Source organism: Ziziphus jujuba, chromosome 5 (genome assembly GCF_031755915.1).
Source record: "Ziziphus jujuba cultivar Dongzao chromosome 5, ASM3175591v1".
Classification (NCBI taxonomy): Eukaryota; Viridiplantae; Streptophyta; class Magnoliopsida; order Rosales; family Rhamnaceae; genus Ziziphus; species Ziziphus jujuba.
Window position 1 is genome coordinate 14,995,495 of NC_083383.1, and position 25,756 is coordinate 15,021,250.

At 32.3% G+C, this 25,756-nt stretch overlaps 1 protein-coding gene across 9 annotated transcripts; it reads right to left on the reverse strand.

Moving 5' to 3' along the window:
* Positions 1–141: 141 nt before the first annotated feature.
* LOC107421144 (uncharacterized) lies at positions 142–17,917 on the reverse strand. Of its 9 annotated transcripts, none has more exons than XR_009639057.1 (22): positions 17,713–17,733; positions 17,331–17,476; positions 15,899–16,580; positions 15,718–15,806; positions 15,508–15,606; positions 14,032–14,728; positions 12,871–13,899; positions 12,632–12,752; positions 9,489–11,269; positions 7,939–8,068; positions 7,650–7,770; positions 7,477–7,560; positions 6,439–6,903; positions 5,499–5,594; positions 4,285–4,449; positions 3,996–4,172; positions 3,385–3,498; positions 3,112–3,294; positions 2,403–2,447; positions 2,098–2,302; positions 1,484–1,562; positions 1,164–1,326 (listed from the first exon to the last, which is right to left on the reverse strand). XR_009639057.1 is itself a non-coding variant. In XM_060817490.1 (21 exons), exons 2-21 carry the CDS (start codon positions 17,421–17,423, stop codon positions 157–159), a joined length of 6,324 nt encoding a protein of 2,107 aa, XP_060673473.1. In that variant the 5' UTR covers positions 17,424–17,476; positions 17,713–17,733; the 3' UTR covers positions 142–156. The 9 variants fall into 9 exon arrangements, 7 of the variants coding, with proteins under 7 accessions (XP_060673473.1, XP_060673475.1, XP_060673474.1 ...); XR_009639058.1 differs by having other exon boundaries at positions 1,188–1,326; positions 2,183–2,302; XM_060817490.1 differs by lacking the exons at positions 1,164–1,326; positions 2,098–2,302 and adding an exon at positions 142–230.
* Between the last annotated feature and the right edge of the window lie 7,839 nt (positions 17,918–25,756).

The following is a 25,756-nucleotide window of genomic DNA, read 5'->3' on the forward strand; positions in this document are numbered from 1 at the left end:
TTTCCAACAAAGCGTATTTTCTGAAACTCCCAAGTGGTAAGCAAATTTTCCAACCCAGACTCTCTCATTACAGTAGCCTGAGATCTTAGGGATTCTTGGAGAGCAGTCATCTTCCCTCAGACTTTATCCATGGTAAACGATTAAAGAAGCCGAAGGTCAAAGGCCTCGAGGGTACAGTAGTGAATGAACTCTGATTACCTTAGAATGACAAATTTCCAAATAAATCGCCACTGCAAAACAGGAAAAGAAGGACCCCCCCAAAAAAAAAAAAAAAAAAAATCTGAAACACACAAAAGCAGGAACTAAGAAGAGGAAAAAAACATGGAAATAGATGATGCAAACACGGAACTCATGTAGAAGAGAGATCAACTTTACGATCTCAAACAACCAAACAGCAACAAAGATAATAGAACTAAGGCATGAAAACTAGAGAGAGACAAAACTAAAAAACTAAAGACAAGAAAGAGAAACCAGGGTTGAGAAGAAAACCAACTGAAAAGAGCAAACGCAAAACAGAAAGGTAAACGGAGAAACTAAGAAGATTCATACGCTAGTTCGAAAAGAGATAGAACCTTCAGGAAGATGGCCATCTCTCTCGGCTTGTTAAAACATGGTATATTTGCTTTCATGATTTTCCTCAATTCCAGCTCACCTACTCTACTAAAAGAAATAAAAAGAGCAACTGCATTTTACCCTTATTACCTTCTATACTCGGCCTCTCAAACTATAAACCCTCTTACATTGTCTCCTAAACTAATATGGCTTTATCAGTTTAGTTCAATCATGCAATTTTACTTTTTTAACTTCACAAAATTAATCATACGTACCGTCTAAAAGCGAAATAAAGTTGAACAAAACAATTTCTAAACATTATTATATGAGTTATGTTTAATTTCATCAAATTTTTTTACCCAAATTTTGTAACAAGTGCATGATTAAACTTGATAATAAAATTAGAACAAGCTGAAGGGGCAATGTGAGCGATTTTGTAGCACAGGGGGCAAACTACAAAAAAATTTGTAGCTTAAGTGGTAAGATGCAGTTATCCAAAGAAAAATAAAACACTCAAAATAAACTCGGTAACCAGTAGAGTTGAATTGTACAACATAATTTTTTTTTAATTGATAAAAAAGTAATATCTCAAGTGTATAAATAATAACTGCTTTAGAAAAGTAAAGGCAACCACATTATAAGAAAATAATAGCTGCTTTTCAAACAGCTACAAGTGTACATTGCTTCCATGATTACTGATGGATAAGCTGAAGGATAATACTAGTTCTACACCCTTTAGTATTTTTCTCAGCAACAAGAAGCTCCAGGAATTTCCTGATATAGTATTAAATGATTGTAATAAAACTACAGCCCAAGTTGGCATATGCCTTCCTAAAGAACAATTGAAACCTTTTTTTACAAGGCACTGAATACATCTAATTAAGGTAGCGCCTGCAATTCTTTGAATTGCAAAAACATGGAATCTTCTTACCTTCATCCTCGTGGTTAAAATGGTAGTCGTATGTTACCTCTTCCCCAGGAAAGATATCTCGCTCCGCGAAAAAGACAACCTGAGAACCAGAAATAAGCATTAAAGCCTCCAGCATTTAAAATATTGTAACAAATCTAAAGCAAAGAACCTAGTGGGTATACAAGAATAGCATTCAAATGTTAATAGAGATAACTTCATTTGCCTATTATGATGGGCACAAGTTTTCAAAAATTTCTTCCTAATTTTCCGTTATACCATTGCAAACAGCATTCTAAACTATTGTCCAAAAAGACAAGACAGCATAACAAACCATATTCCCATTGGATTAATTGGGTTAATATTATGTCGCATAATTTAGTTGGATTCCCCTAGTTCATAATTACATCAATGTGGGGGACCGAGGAGGTGATAGAAAAAGTACATTCAGAACAATCAGAGAATTATTTTTAACAGTAAAAATTCTGCATGTGTAATACTAAAGAACGTGATTTGTAAAAAAGTAAAAATTCTGCATGTGTAATACTAAAGAATGTGATTTGTAAAAAAGGACATAATCTTAAGACATGATTACTGCAGAAAGCAAGGTTATTCATGCACCCATTAATAGCCATAACCTTTTCCGTGTCTTGTGTTGGTGAGGGTATGTACTATGTACAATGGGACAGGTCAAATACTGTCTTGGTAAATTATGTAGCATACCCGCCTAAGGTGAAACAGCATAACCTTAGAGCCAATTGCAGCATTTCTCTCAAGCTATCCATTTTACCAGTCAAATTAGTTAACTACAACATTGCCACAAGGCATTGGCTCCAGTAGTAACTGCATATATCGTATACCTATCTTCAGGTATAACAAAAATACCAGCAACCACATTATACAGCAAATAAAAAAGAAGCATTTTAACTGCATTCGAACATACCTTCTTTTCGTTCCTCACAGATATCACCTTGGCCACACAATTTGGCTGGTCATGTAATTAAAGCAGAAAAAACTTAGTTGAACCACATAATGGATATAAACATTTCAAAGTTAAAACACATTCTCTTTGCTCATGTTTACAAAATATAAAAATAACTAGCAGAACATGCACAAAAGAAAAATTAATCAAATTTTTTGTTCTTTCCAAGCTCAAAGTTCACCATATCTCTTAGATTATTGAAACATTACTTGTAACTTCGAAAAACATTTCTTTGGGATTCCATTTTCAAAAGAAAAATGGACCAGAAAACCTATAAAGTAATAACAGCTGGAAGCCAACAAAAACAGTTGACAACTAGTTCTCGAGTAAATTTATAGCTGGTCTATTACGTATATATTTTTGATAGCAGCAAAAGGGAAGAGTGGGGGGGGGGGTGGGGCGCGGTGGGGAAGGAGAGAGAGAGAGAGCTTGAAATGGTTTTCAATCTTATGTCTCTCTTCCTCTTCTTCTATTCCCCATCAAGCTTGCAAGTATCATTTTAAGAAAAAATTTAATTCTACAAAACTAAAGTAAAAATATAAAGAAAAAAACAAAAACATTAATGTTACCAAACAACCGCTTAGAACTCATTGCACGTGATTATAAATTTCTAATGATTAATGGAAAGATGCATCTTGAGAAAAACTTCTAGGTCTTAACGAGATATTACCAGGCATGAATGATTGACAAAACGAGCAATCCCTCCTTTATGAGTAGCATCAATAATATGTTCTTTATCTATTCTGAAGAAGTAACAGGCACTCTTGTACTGAAGTTTTCTTCCAGACTGATATTCATTTTCCCTTTTATCGGCTACACGTTGCCCCACAATCTCACCAACATACTCAACAACCTGAAAACATACAAGAATTAAGAATACATCGATGTTTACAACCCGATTTACAATACATTTACATGTCTTAAAAAGATGATACTATCAAACCATTTCACCGCGTGAGATGAACCGAGATGTGTAAAGACCAAGAGCATGTATGCCAGACTTGTACACTACCAGATGTTTCCAACCCTTGACTTGCTTATACCGAGCATATTCTTTCTGCACTTGAAAGGAAATGCAATATTGGTCAGATAGTGATAACATGTATGAATATGATGCCCTCTTCTGGTAATGTTAAGAACCTCTATACCCTGAGAATCCAAACATAAAACAAACATTTGAAAGAAAGATATAGAAAAAGAAAAGGGGTGGGGGAAAAAAAAAATGCAGCAGCAGCAAATCAGGAACTAAGTTTCACTACATGCTTCGATCGCGACAAAGAATTATATTGCTGAAAGAATGTTTGTCAGCTAATTGGAAACATTTGGATGGTCAAGATTTTAATTACTAGTTCAATGATAAATATTGTGGTTTTCTGTTTCGTATACTAATGTCATAATGTTTGCCCCAAAAAAAAAAAAAAAAAAAAAAAAATTAACACAGGAAGCAAAATACATACTTGAAGATTGTGCTAAATATGTAAGACTTTTTGCATAACATTTTCTGTGAAATAAATTAAATGACCCAATGTAATGTGGTATTAAATTAAAATGTACCCGACAATCATGCTCAACATCTGATGCTGGCAATTTTGGAAGTCCCTGTGCGCATGTCTTCTGTCCATTTATATGAATCCATGCATTCAACTGCTCCTGAGGAACAAGGCATCCACTCTTGCCTTTTGATTGACCATACTTGTGGCAGAAGCCATCATGTTTACGGCCCTTGTAACCCTTAAAAATCGAAGAATGAAGAGAACATTAAAAATGCCGAAAAACAAACTTATCCAATTTCCACATGTGCAAAAGGAAGAAAAAGAAAAAAATCAAAGAAAAATGAAGAAACCTCAGTCCTAGCACAGGTAAACTCTTCTATCCCTGAACAACCAGTTTCAATACCAGCTGGGTCACAGTTAGTTTCACACATTGGATGTATAGCATGAAGCATGCACCTTCCATAGAAACCAACGCTTTCACTGTCGACACCTTCAACCTCACTTTGCAACAGACCCTGCAACCAATACAGCAAAGTAATGAGTACAAAAGCAATGATAGCAAAAACCATGTCTTATTTTCATTATCAAGAACCATATATTCTATATACAATTGAATATAAATGTATACATATAATGTGCATATATATTTCATTATAGAAAGCAGATCACAGATCCAAGAAAGCTACAACCTTCTTATGGTTTAACACCTAAAAGACAGCTCCACAAAAGTAGATGTGAATAGGCTATGTCAAATTGACCAAGTACCAAAAATCAGCATAGACTTCACCAACGTGCTAGTTAAAATTAATTACAAGAAGCTACACAGAAAATAAGCCGTATCATAGAATTAAAATCCCAAAATAAGAAAGAAAAAGTAGTGGTGAACATGTTCAAAGTAAAAACAGCTCCATCTAGATCTCTTTTATATAGTGCACACGAACCATGATCTAAAACAGAGATAGAACATGACCAGTAAGCACACCAAGAGTTAAATAAATTGATTTAGAGCGTTCATCCAACTAGTATAATGCATATGGAACTACATATGATATAACTTGTGTAGATATAAACCCCATTTATTGACAAGAAAAAGAATATGCTAGTGTCTCTCAATGAGATGATGAAGACATATATAGATGTATTCATTACTTTGATTAAACTAGCATAATAAGCTCAGAAAATAGAAATCATGACTAACTAAAGAATTTTAAATGATTGTTCTGAACAACAGAAATGTGTCATCAAGCAGAATTCTGGTTTTTCAGACTATCTTGAGGTTAGTAGTTACCGGTTTGAAATTAACTACAAAAACAGCAAATCTACAAGAAGCTTGTTAATATATTCTTAGGCAGTTCCACAAAGAACCACTATCCTCTCCCTAGAATAATCAGAAGATGTGCCTTTTCTATGTCTTCCAAAAAAAGTTTTATAGAAACAACTTTGTATGAGAAATGCCCCAAAAAAATGATAAAATGAGAAGTAGAATGCTCTAAATGATTAGCCACTATTAGACAACAAATCAAATACATAGATGTTTATGACGGTAATACAGATGAGTAAAGACCTTCTGATGAGCACACCAGGGATGAAATTGTATAGAGCAATTTATAACTCTGCACTGTATACATGAACCACCAGGACGGCAACATATAGAGCAAACCTGAAAAAAAATAAAAACTAAAAAATAAAAATAAAAATAAAAAGACAACCCGCATTATAGACCACATATGGCAAAGGAATATATGTAGACATTAGTTTTTAGCCTTCCAGATGTCAATTAGCATATTATCTTTTACAAATACAAATACTCATCTAACAAATGTCTGGTAGCTAGATTCAGCAATCATAAACAAAACAGATTTCAATTCATCCATACTAAAGCAATTCAATTACTATTGCATTATATGAATAACAAATCAGATAATGGGAATTCAAAAGCATGGTCTACAGTATGATAAAAGTCCTCAAAGGTTTGTTCTTAGAAAGTAGCTTTGGTTGTAAGACACTGTTCTTCGTTCAAATTACAAAGCTGTTATTAAACCACAAAATTTTATTTCTAATAGTCTTATTATATTTTTGGTTAGGTATATATTTGGTACAGATCAATTAATTTTGACAGATTTAATATAGATAATTGGGTAGGCTGAAGTTATTCAGGGAATCTATTCACCATGATTTTTCATTAACTGTGGTAATTAATATTAGAAATTTCTGCTAACATACGTCCTCTTTCAAAATCATAGAACAAGACACACTTTCATCAACTAGATTGTCTATTTCCTTTTTCACTATCTTTTGTAATCCTCAGAACATTCATTCAGACCCATTTTATCCCTCTAATCACCAGACCGTAATTTCAGTTCCAAATTTTATTACATACTCAAAACCAAATCTCTCAACCAAAAGGACATCCCTTAAAAATAGTTTCTCTCATAACTACAATTTAATGTTTTTTCTTTTTTTTTTTTTTTTGGCTCGAAAGCATCATCAAATTAAATGCTTACCACATCTGTTTTGGGACGTGAAGCTCCTGATACATCAAAAGCACTCATAGTATCAACATTCGGGCATCGTGTTCCGGGAGTCCAAAGTGCACAAACCATATGAACCCACTGCTTAGTTGTTGAATCAAGTAATCCAACTGTAATGCTGTTATGTACCTTTAACTTAGAAACAAGAGGGGAATTCTGTTCAACATCCAGGTGGTATAGCATTTCCATTTTGCAGGCAGCTGAAGCCAGTGGTTCAATATTTTCAGGTTGAATACAGAATGAGGAACCTTCTTCATTTCCAGATACAGATGAATGCAATCCGCTTAGTTCGTTTTGCAAAGTTTTGACAGAAGAAAGGATAGTCTTAGGCCTGCATTCCGTTTCAATATTCCAAGCTCTCAGAAAGGTTTTTGCAATTGCACGACTCTGCAGTGCTCTAGTCATCGCACCACCTCCATAACCACAAAGAACACAAGCCTAGATGATAAAAGGGATGAATGCATTACGAAACCAAAACTATGACAGGAAATTAAGGAACCATCCAAGATAGTTTGATAGTTTCAGAATTCTACAGCAATAATAGGGAAAATTTTGATGCCTATAATGGTTGACACAGGAAGGGAAAATTGGAGCTAGACTACTTAGATAAGAACATGATGATAATTCAACATAAGTGATATTCAGGTTTAACTTCATAAACCTTTGAAGTAATGTTTCCATTTTTATAGACTGAGGATGCTGGTAAGAATGACATTGGTGACCATTATGGCAGTATTTAGATGGCTACATAATCTTGGGCAACAATATGATATAATGTCCATTAAAAAATAAAAACAAAAAATAAAAAATGGAGTCTCATTGTGGCATAGATCATGACAAGAAAAGAAAATTCCTGACTTCAAAAAAATATATATATATTTACATGTTAACAAGTAATTGAACAAGAGATTAACAAAACAAGACAAAAGACTGCCAAGAGCAAACATGAGTAAATAATGGAAATAAAAAAATAATAATAATTAAAAACAATAGCACATGTCATTTTCTTACAATATCTTTTGAATTTGTTCGACAAGGTCTGCAATACCAATGGCCTTTAGGTACTCTGGATACACCATAACAAGCTTGATGTACCTGTGCATCATATAATTATTAGAATCTTGAATAATCACAAAAGAAACTAGGATGGAACTCCAAGTTGAACATCTCTTGACACGGCATACTTTGATTGAACACTGACTACACTCCAGTAAGTAATTGAATTCATCTTTTTTTGAGCTGCCACACACACAGCAGAATGCATCGGAATTCAGAAGAGATGAGCACCTTCGCACTTGAGGAGATCTGCAACAGAAATTGTTAAATTAAAAAAAATCGTTCATTTCCCTTTCAAAATCTAGAATTATATAGAATCTAAGCAGAATAAAAAAACTCTTCTAATTTATGATGTCTGGGAAGTAATATATAAAAGAGTTTGGAATCAAAATAACCAGTGGTCCTTTTCCTGCTTACTTTTGATCAACTACTCCATGAAATCCAAGCATCTTATCTTCATCCTTCCTTAAAACTTTTCCTGCTTTCATTTTCGGAAAGCATTTTGAAGTCCTCAAAAGAGAAAACCTTTTGGAGCTAGGATTCTTATCTGTTGATGAACAAGCATCATTATGTAAATTAAGGATCTCAAAGCAAGATGGAAATGTGAAAAAAACAATGTTATAAGAAGTTAGATAAAGAAGAGACATAAGTCATATACTAAGCAAATGATTCTAGATAATAAAACAGGTATCAAATGTCCTCCCACAAATGGGTAGATATCATTGATTAACCCTGCTAAATTGATCGGGGACAAGGCAAATAAACGATATGCTATAAGAAGCTAGATACAGGATAGACATAAGTCATAAGCTAATCAATTGCTTTTAGATAATAGACCAGGCATCAAATGGCCTCCCACAAATGGGTATGTATATCATTGTTTAACCCTGCTAAGTTGATTCAGGGTGAGCCAAATAAACAATATGATAAAAGAAGTTAGATACAGAAAAGACGAACCATAAACTAATCAATTGCTTTAAAAATAATAAAACAGGCATCAAATTTCCCCCACAAATGGGTATATCATTGATTAACCCTGCTAAATTGATTGCAGACTCTTATCCCTAGCACAAACATGTTAGCTGCTGATAGACAAGCAAACTTACAATTTCGTTCCTTAAAGCAACTGAGAGGCACATCCTTCTTAACTACTACAGTTGAAAAAACTGTTTCCGTACCCTTGGCATCCAAAAGGAATAGAACATATAAGATGAGCGACCTCTAATTACATTACATAATGTAGCCAATAATATTTCCAAGTTGGGCATCGATTTGCTACAGGAAGGAACTCTTCAAGTTTGCCACTTGAAGAAAATCAATTTCTATAATAGAATGTTAACAGCAAAAAATTAAGCTATTAGGAAAGAGGGCCAATTATGCACATCAAGCCAACACGCCATCCTTTTAATGTTGACCCACCCAATAGACAGTAAAAGTGACCATGTAAAACAAGAATTTACCAACAATGAAACATCCCCAACATTCAAATACATCGGAGTAATAGACAAGCAAGGGTCAATATCGGGTTAAGTTACAATTTAACCAAAATAAATTTAGTTGCCAAATAATGTGCTAAACTATGTACCGAGCCAATATAACATGCACTAACAAACAGCTTAAATAAACATTTACAATTTTGTACAAAATCTAGGGCCACTCAGCAAGTCTGCTTAAAAAGATCACAAGGAAAGATACACTGGCAATCCAAATAAGCTGGTATTTACTAATAAAATTTTTTCTTCTAATATATTTCTCATTTGAAGATGACAAGGAAAACAAACAGCACGACAGTTCAACAATTTGAACTACCCATATTTTATTTTCAGCCAAACAAGTTAAATCATTTGCAAAATGGCCTTGCCTTGGCTTTCAGGCTTTCAGGTCATCATGCAGACAGAAACTAATTTAGAACCATTTATATCTCCACAACAAAATAAAATAAAAGGGACACAAAAATAAAAAATTACCATTAACTGTCAGCTCATAAATGCTACGCTTGCGAACTTCCTTACTCTTAATCTTGGATTGACAGGCAATAGTGTCTACTTTATGACAATCTTTCTTGCTTTTATCATGTTTCTCTTTCTCCAACATGGGCAACTCTTCAGCAAATTTATAATCTCCAGCAGAGCATCCTTCGTTCATTCTTTCTGATGCATCATTATTTACGCCATCATAATTTTTAATTTTATAGCTACAACTCTCTATCTCATTATTCAAATAATGGAATTCATCACAGTATACATCAGTTCCATCGTGGCCTGTCTTCTTCAACTCCTTCACAAAAGTTGGTCTAGGTTTTTGATTTTGGGGCAGTGTGCACCTTTTGGCAGATTTAAGAACCTTGCTAAGCGGTACAATTTTAGCTGATTTCGACACAACTCCATCCTGTTTTCCATCAGATAGCTCACCATATTTTCCACAAACCATTGGCCTTGGCTTCATTTGACAAATATTCACCTGCAAACTAGATGCCTTCATCCAACCTACTGAGTTGTACTTCATTACTCCAATACCTTCATCAGTTACATCTCGCATCCTGGCCTTCGTAACAGCACACGTGTAATCCATTTTGAATTTCTTTCCACCAGATAGCTCATAAATATCATTAGTGTCAGCAGCAACATACAGTTCTCCACAACTAACATCGTTTTCTTCTCTCTCATTATAAAGTTTATATATATCTCTTTTACGTGGAAGTTTCCTTGCTGAAGACAATTTACGTCTGGAACTTTGTTGACTAAAAGAGGCTCGATGGGTTTTCCCTTGACTGGATGAGGATATAATCTGGTTATATTTGGATGAACAAGATGGTGACTCAGCATTACAAGTATATTTGGAATTTTCATAAGGGCAATCTCGTTTTCTCTTCCCTGCTTTCAAGCGTCTCTCAAATCTCTTGGAAAGATTGTCCTTATTCTGAGAAGCAATCCCAGTTTGGATTTGATTTCGACCTTTCTTCCATGTTAATGAATTTATAAGCTTAAGCTCATCAAGAAGGCTTCTTGATGATTGATGATATATGTTCTTGGAAGACCCAGGTTCTTTCAAGCTAGTCTTACAAGTGGCACCAAGGAACTCAGCACTTCTTTCACTTCCACATGCATCATCTGATGACCAGCATTCATCAATGCCTGATCCTTCATCAATTACAAGATCACTTACACATCCACTATTAGCGACATCAGCACTATAAGAATCCGTATTGTTAACCTCAACTGAGACCTGAGTAACTGCAGGGGCAGAACACCCAGAAGAAATATTCGAAATTTCATTCTCTTTCAAGGAGTCCATTGCCTGCATCGTATCATTTAAGCATTTAGAAGAGGTGTCTCTATGTTGACTTCCATTACATCCTTTCCCATCAATTACATCCGACGAACAGTCCACATGCATCACATCAAAAACCCCTTTCGCCTTACTTGGTACATCTCGCCACTGAGAAGAATGACTGAAAATGTTTTTGTGGAGTTTACCATTCAATCCACTTTGCTCTAGAGAAATCATTTTATCATTTGCAAAATTATGATTTTTGGCGAATTTCGAACCAAGTATTACAGAGGCTTCACTATTGACCATTCCTATTTGCTCCTTTAAGACATTAGGAAAGTTTCCAATTCTTGACTCAAAATTCCTTTCAAAATGATTTGTATGGACTGAACAATTGCAGTTTCGCTGAAAACAATCACTTGGTATTCTGCAACAACTTTTTTCATGCTCACTTGATCCAGCAATGTCCTTATCACTTCTGCCAAGTCTCAAACATTAAGTAAAATTAGAATCACCATTTGGAAACAAATTTCACATAGCCAATTAAGAAAAACTCAATACAGAAAAAATGACAGCATAGAAGTGGCCAGGTCATATACACACTTAAAATCAACACATCAGCCTCTTTTTTCTTTTTCTTTCTTTTTTTTGTCTTTTTGTTTCTTTTTTTCTTTTTTTTTTCCCCCCTGATAAGAACAGAACTAAAATTAAAACCATACAGCATAAAATCAAGATGTCTTTGTTTCAAATCTATAAAAATTAGCAAAGCCACAGAAATGTTATTTTTAATTACATGACCCCTGTCTGATTCATATATACAAAAATGTAATTGCATAACACCACCTTGTATACCACATGCCAAAGTATATTCACCAATTTTCCATGCAGGACTTTGGCATTGTTTGTTACAGCTAAATCCATCCAGAACCATTGCCACATATACAACATATATTTAATGCATATATATGTGCAGAGGAGTTTAGCATCAACCAATGGAAGCATGATATTAGGTTTTCAACCATTCATATAATGACCAGAATAAAATGAAACCATTCAACTATTTAAGTATAGGTGTGTATTGCATGTCCATACCATAAACACTTGGCAGAACCACACAACATTGTCAAAATTCTAATATTTAATAATGATCACCATTCAATTTTCCAAGTTCTATTGCTTTTACTACTTAATTTGTTTGATCCTCCAACTCCATTTAAACAGTAAAGTTCATAAATGTCAGAAATGAATTGAACATGAAAACAATGTCTTATTTTACTCAGACCTGACTCAATTAAGCCATGGTTTCAAGTAACATGGGCCAGATCTACAAGTTCATTTTTCTATAAAGCTTTATATTTGAATCTCTACTTAAATCAAAAGTTCAACCGATATGTGTGTGTGTGTGTGTGTGTTGCAATGCTTTCTTCACTTGACATTAGATCATATGCCTTCCTAGAGACAGTACACATCCATAAATATATATATATATATATATAGAACACCATGATAAAACCATGCTTATGACAAAATTATCTGCCAGTGTCATCTACATGCAGCACTGCAGCCGTGGCATTCCCCAAAATAGTTTATAGACACACAAGCCTATACATGTAAGCCAACTTGTAAAAATTACAAAAGTAAAGTCAATAAGGTTTGAGGATAAAAAATTTCCTCACAACATTTACTTGATTACAACCACATCAATCGCTAATGATTTCAATTAAGTTAATTGTGAAATCAAACCTAGACCTAAATTTATAGCATCAACATCCAAGAACGTGTGATGAAAAATAACATTATTAGAATTGAATGTTGAATACTAGATAGCCGGTAAACTAACCTCATGGAAGGCTGCTCCTTTCGAAGATGATCATTAGAAAGCTGACATTGCACAGCCATTTCTTTTGGATGTAGCGAAATTCCTTGGGTCATAGTTGAAAGATCACAGCAATTGTTCATCCCTGGATTAACATAAAACTATAAATTCCACACTAAAATAGTAAGCATAAGATGCTTGACAAAACATTTTATTGAAAGTTCAAAACAATTAAGTGCACTTGATAAATAAAGAAGCAAAACCTTTATCACCACCAAACCGAGAAGTACCAGAGAGACGTGCTTTAACAGCAGCTTCAGAAACATCCATTTTACTGGTAAGACCAGATCCTTGCCATTGTTCTCCTGGCACTGAAGGTTCAGAACAAGAATTCTGTGCATAAGAAAGGCCATCATATTTTCCTTCCCCTTTCTTCATTCCAAGATAATTATAAGCATTTTGTTGCTTAGATAAATCCAACATTTGCCTAAGTGCAAGCAATCTCAAATTATCATCAAGTAAATGACCACTGACACCAATGCCCTCTTCTCTAGACAAGGCTGAAGTCTGATCTAATAAACAGGTAGAAGTAGCTAAGGGAATGCCCGTTGAGACTACTTGAGATGGTGAAATTAGCCCAGACCCCATGCTCACAGCCAAAGATCTGTGATTAACATGATCAACTTGTCCACCGCTTCCATGAAAAGGAACATTTTCAGGGTAATTACATATTTTTCTGGTGTCAGGTACCTCCACTGCTAAACTAGAAAGCTGATGTGAATAGCAGCTGTTTCCACATTGTACTGGAATATGAGGATCATTGCCTGTGATATCCATTTCCTTGTGGGTTCTAGATGCTGTGTCCTTCATAAAGTAGTATTTATCACCAATGGAGCCCACTCCTTTACCCTTGTCAGTTAGTCCACGCAAACACAACTCAGGAATGGGTAATTGCCTTTCTAAACCATTTTCATTGTGCCAGGAGAAGCTACCAGAATACTGTGTATTGGGCATGACATGCTCCATGCCAATTAACATATTATCATTAGCTTTTGTTCGCATACTACTTTCAGATGGAATTTTGGAATGGGTAGGTGTAGGTAGTGAAACCACAGAATTATGGACCAGGTTGCCTCTTAATTTCTCTAGTCTACCAGCATCAGTGGAATTACCAACTTCAAATGCACAGTTCCCAAGGTTCAACTGGTTTTGTTCTCTTTTTGTGCTCGGCCCAGATGGGCCAGTTGCAAAGTAAAGATTTTGCCCAAGTTCCACCTTTTCCCTCAAATCGTCTGCAGCAAAAGATATTCCAGACTGTCATCATATGTTAACTCATCTAAAACAAGAGAAGAAAAATAAATTATATAACAGGTTTTATTATAAAAATGTATGTGTATATATATATATATATTGTTTTGACGCACTATTATGCATTATCTGCTCGGGGAAGACTGACTTTGGTGGTGGATTGACAAGAGTATCCAATAGTTGTGGTCCCAAGGCTGTTAGATTTGAGTTTTCAAATTGTTGACTTGATTGATATGGTTGCCCAAGCTTCAACTCAATATTTGAAAGAGCAGCATCCCTGCCCACAAAGAGACTCCTCTGTGCATTAATCATGCTCAAATCAGATTCTTTACAAATTGTTTTTAACTCCTGTGAAGCAGGGTAGGAAATGGATGAATTTCCATTCTTCAGAATGGAATCAATATAACCAGAAATGGACTGACTGCCATCTTGTGATCCAATACCAACAAATTTTGACATTGTTAAGCACTGAGACACAGGGCACTCCATTATCTGGTTATCCACCACAGCTCGCACATTGCTCAGCGAAGTGCCAATCAAACCCTTGAGAAGAATATTGCTATTATCCTGGACATTCCTCTTTTGTTTATTTTGCAAAGCGTCAATAACCAAATTCTGGTCCGTATGAAGGTTCTTTGATAACCCAGAATTGTCTAAAGTCTGTCCAGACCTTACTAAACCTTCGGATGAATGAACCAGATGAGAAATGTTAGAGGAAATGTTGGACGTAGTCGCTCTAGATCTTAGCAAACCAGCAGTTGTTGATAATCCTTCAGGCCAGTCCCAATCACTCTGATCTTCTGGAACCCTAATCTAAAGCATCATAAAAACATCACGTTCCAGTGTTCTCGTTGCTTCCAACACATGCAAATAAGAAATTCAATTCTCAATTCAAAAGACAAAGATAATTAATTTAATTAAAGATGTTTACAACTGACTAAGAAAATAATGTTTAAGTTGATTAATTCTACTTAAGGAACACACGAAAAAGATGACCCCAAACTTACCTTACCCCTTTTTACCACCTAAGCCAAGACTCAAGGGTAAGAAGGTAGGTATCTCATGGAGAAATCTACCAATCCATAGAAGATCAGGTGTAAATTCAATATCAAACAAAACACTCCATCAGTATTAAAGATCCACATATGAGAAATTAAAATGATTAAAATGAAAAATAAAAGAAAAGTAGTAATCTAATAATAGCCTTTAATAACATCCAAGGGATAAGAAAATAGATTCATCTTTTTCTCTATGACTGGCCTATGCCTATAACGAGCAGAAAGGACACCAATGAGATCCTTAACATCAGCCAGCTAGTGCAGTACATACCTGGGGCCACGTCTAATTCCTTATGGTTGAAAATGCAGGAAATAGCACTAGAAGGAAGAAACTATAGATCCTGACCATAAATACTTTGGCTTTACAAAGACAACATGAGCAATTTTACCCACGGATATTCGTCTACACTGCACACACCTATTTCCTCACTCTTACATATACATGCACGTGCACATGCAGTTGCATGCATTAACACACTAAAAAAAAAAAAAAAAATGAAGAAAAAGCATAAATTTATAACATGAACATCTCACCCCAAACTTCTGGAAGTAGACTTTACGCCACTGAGCAATAGTTTCACCACCATCCACACAAACAGCATCCCCAGGGTTAACACCAAATAATCCCGAGTGCTACAAAATGAAAACAGATAAAGTGATTTTTAAGAAATAACACATTCTTAAGGCTATACAAGGTACTTTCACAATTAGTAAAGCTATCTGTAGAATTACAGTCAGACCTACCTCACAAAATTTCAGGACAGACATGTGAAAACAATGGCATGAGCAAACAATACCAAGAAGTCCTGTATTGCTGAGGAGTAGATATCCACCTTTTCAAATAATAAAAGGCACATCAAACATAAAAAATGTAAAGTAAGACCCTTTAACTAATAACTCAAATTAATGTGATGCAGGGACTCACCTGTACTCAAACAGAAAACACGAGGGCAACCACTCATATAACTGGCTGACTGGTTAGAGTTAGCCTCCATTGACTTCACTTGGAAAGTTTGAACTCTTGTGCCACAGGCTTTTTGAACATTTGCATGGCATGTACTACGCCATTCCCCACTCAATGAAAAGGAACCTTTTACTTTCTCATTACCAGGGACCATGCAATGGACAACTGCCTTATCCAGTTCTGAACTCTTAACATCAGGCAAAACAGATTTGCTAGAACAGTTGGAACTGGTCATTGGCCTGGATGAGATAGTGGGACAAAATCCTGCTCCATGTAGGTTAGTGGGACAAAATCCTGCTCCATGTAAGTTTTGCCCACTTAAATTTTCTGATTGTAGCCCATTGAATGTCAGTGGTATCCTGCTTCCAGTAGCATTCGCTAGAACACTACTATTATCACTCATCAGTTTAACAGAGCTACAAAGTGGTTTTGGATTTGAGAATTCTTGAAAATCACACTGTAACAAAGACGGTGGTCCAGACAGAAGAGACAGAAAAGAATTTCCAGGAATCACATTGCCCAATCTGTGTGAACTTATAAGTGAATTATTAGGAAGTGAAGGATCCTGCACCCTTCCATGTACTGCTGTTCTTAAATCTTGTTGACCATGTGGGTAAAAATAATACCCTGTATTTGTCGCCGCCTACATATAAATGAAAATCCATATTTGTATTATAAAGTGTTAATAGACATAATAAAGTAATCCAACCACAAAACAAGGACAAAAGTGATTTTCATTCAATTTACTTGGTGAATACTATCATATAGTGAACTGACACCACAAAGTAATATTTGACTGCACTGAATCCAAACATAAGCACCCAGATTTTATACAAAACTAGGATTTCCAACAATATTTTGCCAAAAGTCAGGTACAAACATAACAAATGGTAAAGGCGGTAAATAAACATCGCAGTTTCATGGGTAAAGTTCAAAATTAATGCCGGTTCACGATCATTACGTTTTCATATTACAAGGTAGTTAGCAGAAGCACGGTGATACCAATTTATAGGCACATCAAAATTCTCATGCCATTAGCAGAAAAAAGTGAGCGAGAAATTCAACACATTAACCTTCTTGCAAAAAGACAAAAAGAAGAAAACATATCTTTAACATAATTATTTCCTCAAGGACGTAACATATAATAATAATAGATAGGCCAATTACCACATGATTATTTTACAGTCAGTAATGCACATTACGTTTATATATGGCATTACATCCTCTGCAGCATTCATTATACTCCATTTCCAGAATTTTTTTAGTTTATTTTTATTTCTGCATTCATACCAGCTATCTATCTATCTGTAGCACAAGCAAGTAATTATATAGATAAATAGAAAAAAGACAAAAAAAAGTAATAGAATAAATAAATAAACCGCCATAGAAGTACCTGATTCCGAAGCTCCTGTGACGACGAGGAAGTCAAAGACGGTGTTGACGACTGCAATGTGGAACCACATTTGCCCTGCCAAGAGTTTTCCATCTCCCAAAAAAAACTCTCAAAAAAAAAAAATCCTAAACCTCCTCCATCAAAACCTTCAAACAACCAAAACGTGAAGTAAGAAAATCAAGCACGAAAGAGAGAATCAAGAATGCTGTTCGACGGTATAAACAGTGAAAATACATATACAATCACAGAGATTCGAACCAGAAACCCAAAAAAAAAAAAAAAAACAAAGCGAAAAAGGAAAACCTAGAGTCATTCAAACCCAAGGAAGGAAAAAAAAGAGGAAGAAAAGCTTTATGCAAGATAAAGCGAGAGACGATTTTACTGTTTGAAAGAAATGACCGAAGATGAATTGCAGAGAAAACAGAGAGAGGTTTTTTAGAGAGAGAGCACCTGACCATGGTGTAGTACTTCGAGGCTGGGGCTAAAGAGAGACTGACATTAATTCGTTGACGCTTGTAGTGGATTGAGCGAATATGGACCGTCTGATGAGCAAGTTTGGTGTCTGGGTGTGTGAGATGGGAAGCTGTGAGCGGTTGATCGTGAATACAGCTTGGTTTTTCCTTTTGGCTTTGCTTGGAAAAGTGAAGTGTGGTCAAAGACTGTAGCGTCACAAGGGCATGCGATTGAATGATAGGTGGTGGGATGGGGTCCAGTTAACGTCTGAAAAGGGTGTTGACACGTGGGGTAAAGAGATTGGGTAATTAGGAAGCGAAACGTGGTGGCATATGATTGGTGGTTAGGAAGGGTTAGGCAACCTATTCAGATTGGGGCGCACCAATGGGAGGATGGTGTTTGGATTACGGGGAGCAAAAGTCCAATGGGAGGGCATATAGAGAGGGGATATGTTTTTTTTTTTTTTTTTTTTTTTTCCTCCGATTCAGGGTAGGCTCCATTCTTGTTCCGGATGGTGATAATTATTGTATTTTCATTATTCCCCATGTGTCTCAACCTTTATGTTTATTCTATTCTCTTTTATGAAACCATCGTTAAAATTTCATTTACAATTATTTTCGTTTAAAAATTTTATAATTTCAAAAAACCATTATTTATTTTTAAAATTGTTTAAGGAAACTAATTTATCAGTTTTCATCTGTTTCACCCATTAGTTTTACCCTTTAAAGGTAAAAATTATATATTTATAATATCATTTAATCATAAAATATTAATTTAAAATTTTTTTTTTTAGTATTTCTATTTTTTGTTGTTGACTTGTTGTATATATTCTTATCTGTGTTTAAAATTATGATTTACAAGCGCCACGTGTCAATTTTGTTTTGATTTAGTCTTTTGATAGTGAAACAATATTATTTAACTATGCGATATTATTTTTTAAAATGACATTTTTTTTAATCTTTATTCAGGCACTTTCAAAAAAACAAATCCTTATTTAGACATAAACATAAATTTGCTATAATGTTTATGAGATAAAAGGTATATTTTTATTAAATTTGTCAAATTTATTTTTATTTAAAATTCTATTAAATTGATTGTTTTATCAAATAAGGATATAGATTTGTCCAGCTTTAAACTTTTTTTTTCTTTTTTTTTTTTCAGTTGGGGATTACAATATATTTTAAACTAAAGAAAGAATATTTTCATCTAAATATGGTTAAACTCAAAATTTAAAAATGTATTATCAGTAATTTTACTTACCAACCAAGCTTCCAAATTCCATGTTTTTAGTTGTTAAAATTATTCCTTTCAAACTAAATTAAAACAAAATTAAGATACAAAGACAATAATTACATTTTCTTTTCTGTAAAGGAAGTATGTATGTTAAAAAAAAAAAATGCAAAATGAATAGCAGTATTATGAATTGAATAACTAAAAATACAAACTAATTTACAAAGATTTACCAAGTTATAAATATCATTATATTATTGGCTTAAATATATTTAGTTTCCTTATAAGGTTCACTCGTACTGGTCCATACTTAAAGTATATTAAAATTTAACTAATAAAATGAAAATACATTACCTTATCACAGCATCTAGATAAATAGTTTGGTAAATTAATAGGCAACTAAGTATTAATCAATAATTTTTACCCACTTTTCTATATATTATGTACATAAAAGATTCTAAGTGGATTACGTCGTAACACCTAACCCCAATATCATAACTTTATTATAATATATTTAAAGGTTTGATTCAATAGTAAAATTATTAAAAATATATTTTTAAATTCAAGGTTCAAATTTCCACTTAAATAAAAACTTATGTCTCCTAAGTTGTAAGAACCAAAAAAAAAAAAAAAAAAAAATTGATACAAAAAACATAATCAACAATCCCAATCATTAACTAACAAACTTTTACCTTACTTTATAAGACCATATGAATAGATGAATATTATAAATATCATTGTGTATTAATATTATAAAGCTGATTAAATAAAAACTTATCTCTCTTAAGTTGTAAGAAAAAACAATTGTTATAAAAAACGTAATCAACAACCTCCATTATTAACTAATAAACTTCTACCTTACTTTATAAGACCACATAAATAGACGAATAAGATAAATATCATTGTGTATTAATATTATAAGGCATCAGCTTATCAAGGGAACTAAGGATTAAAAGAACCTCTTTGGTCATTTGAAAGTTGGCATGTTGGCTTGGCTCCTTCTTCTCCTGAAACGGATAGAGATTAGGGGTTTGTTTTTATTACTTATATTTTAATTTAACTTATTTTAAATGATAGTACATTTTGTTTTTGCTTATTTTTTTCATCTTAACATTTAATATAAGATTTTTTTTTAAATCTTATTCTAGAAAGCTAAAATTTTTCAGTTTTATCTTTAATTAAAAATATCTTAAGCCTTTTTTATCCAAAATTACCCTTGTTAAATTTTTAATTCCAAAATCCGCTCCCCTCTAATTTTTCCGACCTCATTTTCTTTTCTCTCTCTAATTTTTTCGATCTGACTTTCCTTTCTCTGTCTCTCTCTTCCATCCATCAATTCTCTCTCTCTCTCTCTCTCTCTCTCTCTCTCTCTCTCTCTCTCTCTTTAATGTAGATGAAATTAAAAAAAAAATTCCAAAGAAATTCTTCTTATCTGACTGACTCCTTTCTCTCTCCTTCCAACAATTCTCCTCTGTTTCTCTTCAATGCAAAAGAAATAAAAAAATCCCAAAAAAATTCTTCTTATCTGACTGACTCCTCTCTCTCTCTCTCGCTCTCTTTCATCGACTTTCCTCTCTCTCCAATCGTGGAAGAATCCTGAAAAAACTCCCAGAGGGAGAAGAAGGGATTTTGGTTAATTTACTATTTTAACCTTCTAGATACAGTAATTTTTATTTTTAAATATGGTCAAATATTTTATTTTAAATATATCCAATTAATGCAAAGTTATATTCTAAGGGTAACTGTGTTTTTCAATTAAAAATTTATTGTTAAAATATTATTTTTAAAATATTATTTTGTTCAAATATACTTTTTAAAAAGAAAATAAACATATCATCTTAAATTTTATATTAAAATTTATTTTTTCTAAATAAGTATTTATGTCTATTTAGATATAAGATGAAAAAATAAACCCAACCCAAGCCTTGTCAACACATAAGATTTTCAATTTTTTTTTTTTCTTTTCCCACATTAATAATAATAAGTATTCCTTATTCTTTTAACAGTCTTTCAATCAACGTCTTGTTTGATAATGCATTTTTTCTTTTTTTAGTTTTGTTTCTTACTTAATTATGCGTAGTGTTTTTATTTTAACTGTAAGTCGATTAGGCATTTCAATGACAAACTTAAGTAGAAAAAAAGTAAAAAAAACCCAAATCAAACACATGAAAATTGTTTATTTTATTTTGTTTTTTTATACAAGTTTATAGTTATATGACATTTTTAATAAACTCTACCAACTACAAATTAACAATTACAAAAATTTAAATTAATAAAACTTATACATAATTAAAAAAATCAAAAAACAATAATGTGTTACCAAATTACATCCAAGCAGATTGGTGAAGACATCTACTATATGAGATCTACAATTCACTTGGACAATTCTAATTCGATAGATAACAAGTTAGATAGATATAGTATTAATTTTTTTTTTTCGCCTAGGCTTACAATTCATGCTATATTGGGCTCCAACGATATTTTTTTTTTAATTTTTCTTTTTTTAACTATATAAAATTATGATAAATGAGAAGAAAAACATAGCATGAGTAATCATGTAAGAAAATTCTAACAAGAAATCTGAAACCCATTATAGTATGGGCTCCAAACCTATGAAAAAAAAACTGGATATTATATAAAGAGATGTGTTGTCCTGTAAACGTAGCAAAAGTTTTTTTTCCTTAAAAAAAAAAAAAAAAAAAAAAAAAACATCCACGACGATTTTACAAAATGAAATATGAACGGGCAACAGTATTTGCACCTAGGCCCAAATATCCTTCTTGTAATAATAATAATAATAATACTTTTATATTGGAGATAGAGATTTGATATTTGAAATTATTGTTTAATAAAAATGACTTTATCACTTGGTTATCTCTTTCAAGTATATAATATTAGATTGTTTTAAACAAGTAAGGTTAGCTTTCTTTAAAACGAAATTAGGTGGTTATTGACCATCTATCTGTACAGAGTAGTTCTATAAAAATTTTGATGAGTGGTAAAAACGGTTGATGTGGATTTTAAAGTAGCTAAATCAATTTTTTCCAATTTAAATGTGCTGATTTTTCTTTTCTATTTTCGCCACTTAAAAATTTCTTCCATTAAAAATTTTTCCCCAGTTAAATGTTTGGAATTTTTTCCCCCCTTATTTCACCATGTAAAACTCCTCATCTTTAAATTTTTCCCCAATTTAATCTTATAATTTTTTAATTTTCACTATCTTAAAATATTTTTTCCCAATTTAATATTTTTCCAATTCAAAATTTTTATGTTTTTGATATGGCTAGTTTAAAATTCACGTCAATCATTTTTGTCACTTGTCAAAGTTAATGAAAAACTATGTAAAATGGATCACTTGATTTTTTTTTTTCTCACTTTTTAACAAGGTGCAAATTTTATAGAATAAAATATTTGATAGATATCATTTTGACCATTGAATGAATATATTCAATGGCTTTTCAATCATAATTTTTATTCTTCATATGATTATACTTGTACAAGAGTCGAGATGATCTGTTAAAATAATTTTATCTAATTTTTTAATTCACGGAACACTCCCCCTTTTACAATAATAATAAAATGAGCACATATAAACAAAATAACAAAAGATTCGAACTACTTGGAATTAGAACAAACATACTCTGCAGTGAAATCTCTAATAATTTTCAAGTCAAAAAGAGAAAATAGTGAATCTCCTCGTATTCATACATAATTTTTCAACTAACTGATTTTTATTTTTTAGTGTTTGATACCACTCATAGTCTTGTTTGCTCCTTGCATGATTTTTCTCAACCCTATAACGTTAACACTATATATATATATATATATATGAAAATCAACATGAGCTTTGGGTTAATATATTTTTTAGTCTCATTTCTGTTTTTTAGGATAATGATAAATGATTCCTAATTTGATACCTTTAATTTGCAATATCAAAACATATATGTTCATCTAAAGATGTGGTACATTTGAGAAGACGTTACCTTCAACCTCGGAAGGCAACCATGACATTTACTTGTCCTTCTCCATCATATTATTTTTCTGAAAGAGAATCCTTTTTGGTGAATGGGAATGACAAGAATCCTTCTACCACCAAAGATGGACCTACGATCTTCGTTTTCCACCATACTGTGTTCCCTTTGTGGTACTCAAAAGGTACAATTTCTATTCCACCCCAGTTATACTTTATCCCATATGCTCATTCTTTTTTCACAGCCTTTGTTTTTGAAAAAAAATAAAAAAAGGGGATATTGTAATGGGCTTTATTAACCGTAGGAAGATGGTGGGTTGGTATGGATCTGGGCAGTTCACTTGACTTTGGGCCTGTTGACCCTTCAGTTTTTACCCGAAGGCAAACTCACCTCATGCTTCTATAGAGTAAATTTAGGATTAAAGTTTGATTTAAAAAAAAAAAAATGAAAAAGTTGTTCATCGAATTATTAGGAACCAAAAGGGTTTAGGGGTAAAACAAGGAAATCTAGTTCTTTTTTTTCTTTTTTTTTTTTTTCTTTTTTTGGGGAAAAAAGAACTTATTGATCAGAATAATATGACACATGCCACGCGTACCTAAATTATACCATGCAATATTCTTTTTTCTTTAGATGAAATATTATGCCATATCGAAAAAAATGTAAAAGGAAAAACAGAATGAGGAAGGCACATTATAAAAAATGCAGGGTCACATGAAGAATCAGTCCTCTATCCACCACTTTCTTCCATTTTATCACGGGTACGTAGCAATAATAAGTTATAGAACATTATCCAATATTACCTTTACTAATATTGTCATAAATATTTTACAAAGATTTTTAATAATTTTGCATAAAACTATATATACGAAAATGAACTTTTAACTTTTTCGTATACCGAATTTATAAATTTAAACACGCACATATATATATATATATATATATATATTTATATAAATGTTTACTTTGATTTTTGGACAACAAATTTATAATTGTTTACATTACTTCTAAATGTATGTTAAACAATAAATTTTAAATTTTTTGACATTTAGAGGGGTGTATTCAATTTAGAATTTGAAGGATTTTAAAAGTCTTTAAAAATTTAGAGGTATTCGATTTAGATTTTAAAGGAGTCCATACAAGTCTAATGATATTCAATTTAGATTTTGATAGATTTTATAAAAGTCCATTAAAATCTAGGTATATTCAATTACGACTTTGTAGAATTTTTTTAAAATCTGGTGGTATTCAAAAAGTCATTGATTTTAAAAAACTTTAAAAAATGATGGATTTTAATGGATTTGAAAGGATTTTAACAGTGAAATTGTAAAGAAAATTGTCAATATAAAATCCAGTCTTAAACCCAAAGATTTTTTTGGATTTTTATAAAATCTTTATGAAGTCTATAGAATTCCATAACAATCCATTAAATCCTTTAAACTCTATAACTCATTTTAAATCCATCAAATTCTAAATTGAATACATCTCCCTTAATGAGTTAACACCCTCATTTTTATTGAGAAAGTATAAGATGCAACAGTTATTCTATCCTAGCTTATCTGATATGATGTCTAGAGTCATTTATTTTTCGACTGCTAAATTCTACTTTTTAATAGAACTTTTCAAAAGAAAAAAACTTATGTACAGTATAAAATTGCCATGTTTCATTTTTATAATATAATTTCTTTTTTATTCAACTTCATTTTCTCCTTCTATAATTTTCCTCACTATGTTCTAATAAACAAACAGAGAAACACTTTTATTTTTTCTTTATCTCCATCTCATCTTCACCTCTTCTTGACCTTGTAAAGTATAAATCTTTTTGTTTTTCTTTCTTTTTTTTTTGTTTAAACTCCATATTATATCTTCTAAGCTATAAAATTTTAGAATTAATAACTGAAAATCTTTTCTTTATTTTTCTTCTTAAACTGATTACAGTCGCATAGATTTCAAAAATTCTTAAATTTTGCCTCAACTCCAACAAAAATCTCTAGATCTAAAACCCAAAACCTAAATATTTTTATTGATGTAAACTAGAACTCTAATCGAGGAGGAATTATTATTTATTTATTTTTGTTGTGTTCACCTTGTCGAAAAAAATTAGGGAAACAAAATAATGAAAACAACAAAGAGAATAAATAGACGTGAAGACACTTTGTATCGGAGAAGAAGAAAATTTTAGAGTTTAAACAAATCTTTGCAAATAAAGGAAAAATAGACACCACAAAAAAAGTAAACCCTAAATGTTGGATTGGTATAGTTAATGGCTTTTTGAGGAGGAATATAGGATCTTTAAGTAATGTTTGGTAAACAGGATAGGTTCGGATCAGACAGAACAGATCTGGATTGGACCGGATAGAATAATGCAGTTCTGTGTTTGGCAAAGCTCCGGACTGACCGGTGAACTAGTTGTCCTATGTTTGGTGTAGAATCGAATTGGATTAGACTATTTTGTTATTTTTTTATTTTTAAAGTGAAATTTAAGAATGATATTTATAATTACAATAAAAAATGTTATATTTAATTAAAGTTGGAATTTTATATATTTATATGTACATACAAAATTGAATTTTTTCTTACACCCACAAATTATATTAATATATAATTTTAGAAATATAAATTAAAATTAAATTATAACATAATATTTTATAAATAACAATTAATTAAAAGTAAAAATAGCTAATGATATTTATAAGGCAATTGTATTTTTTTTTAACACCCATAAATTATGTTAATATATGGTTTTCAAAACCAATTAAAATATATAATATGGTA

Bases quoted from the DNA above. Each gene is read 5' to 3' on its own strand.
- LOC107421144 (XM_060817491.1), bottom strand. The intron at 6,904-7,476 runs GTAAGAAAATGA...TTTATCATCTAG, and splicing joins GAACAAATTCAAAAGATATT to GCTTGTGTTCTTTGTGGTTA. The intron at 4,173-4,284 runs GTTTCTTCATTT...TCGATTTTTAAG, and splicing joins TTACCTGTGCTAGGACTGAG to GGTTACAAGGGCCGTAAACA.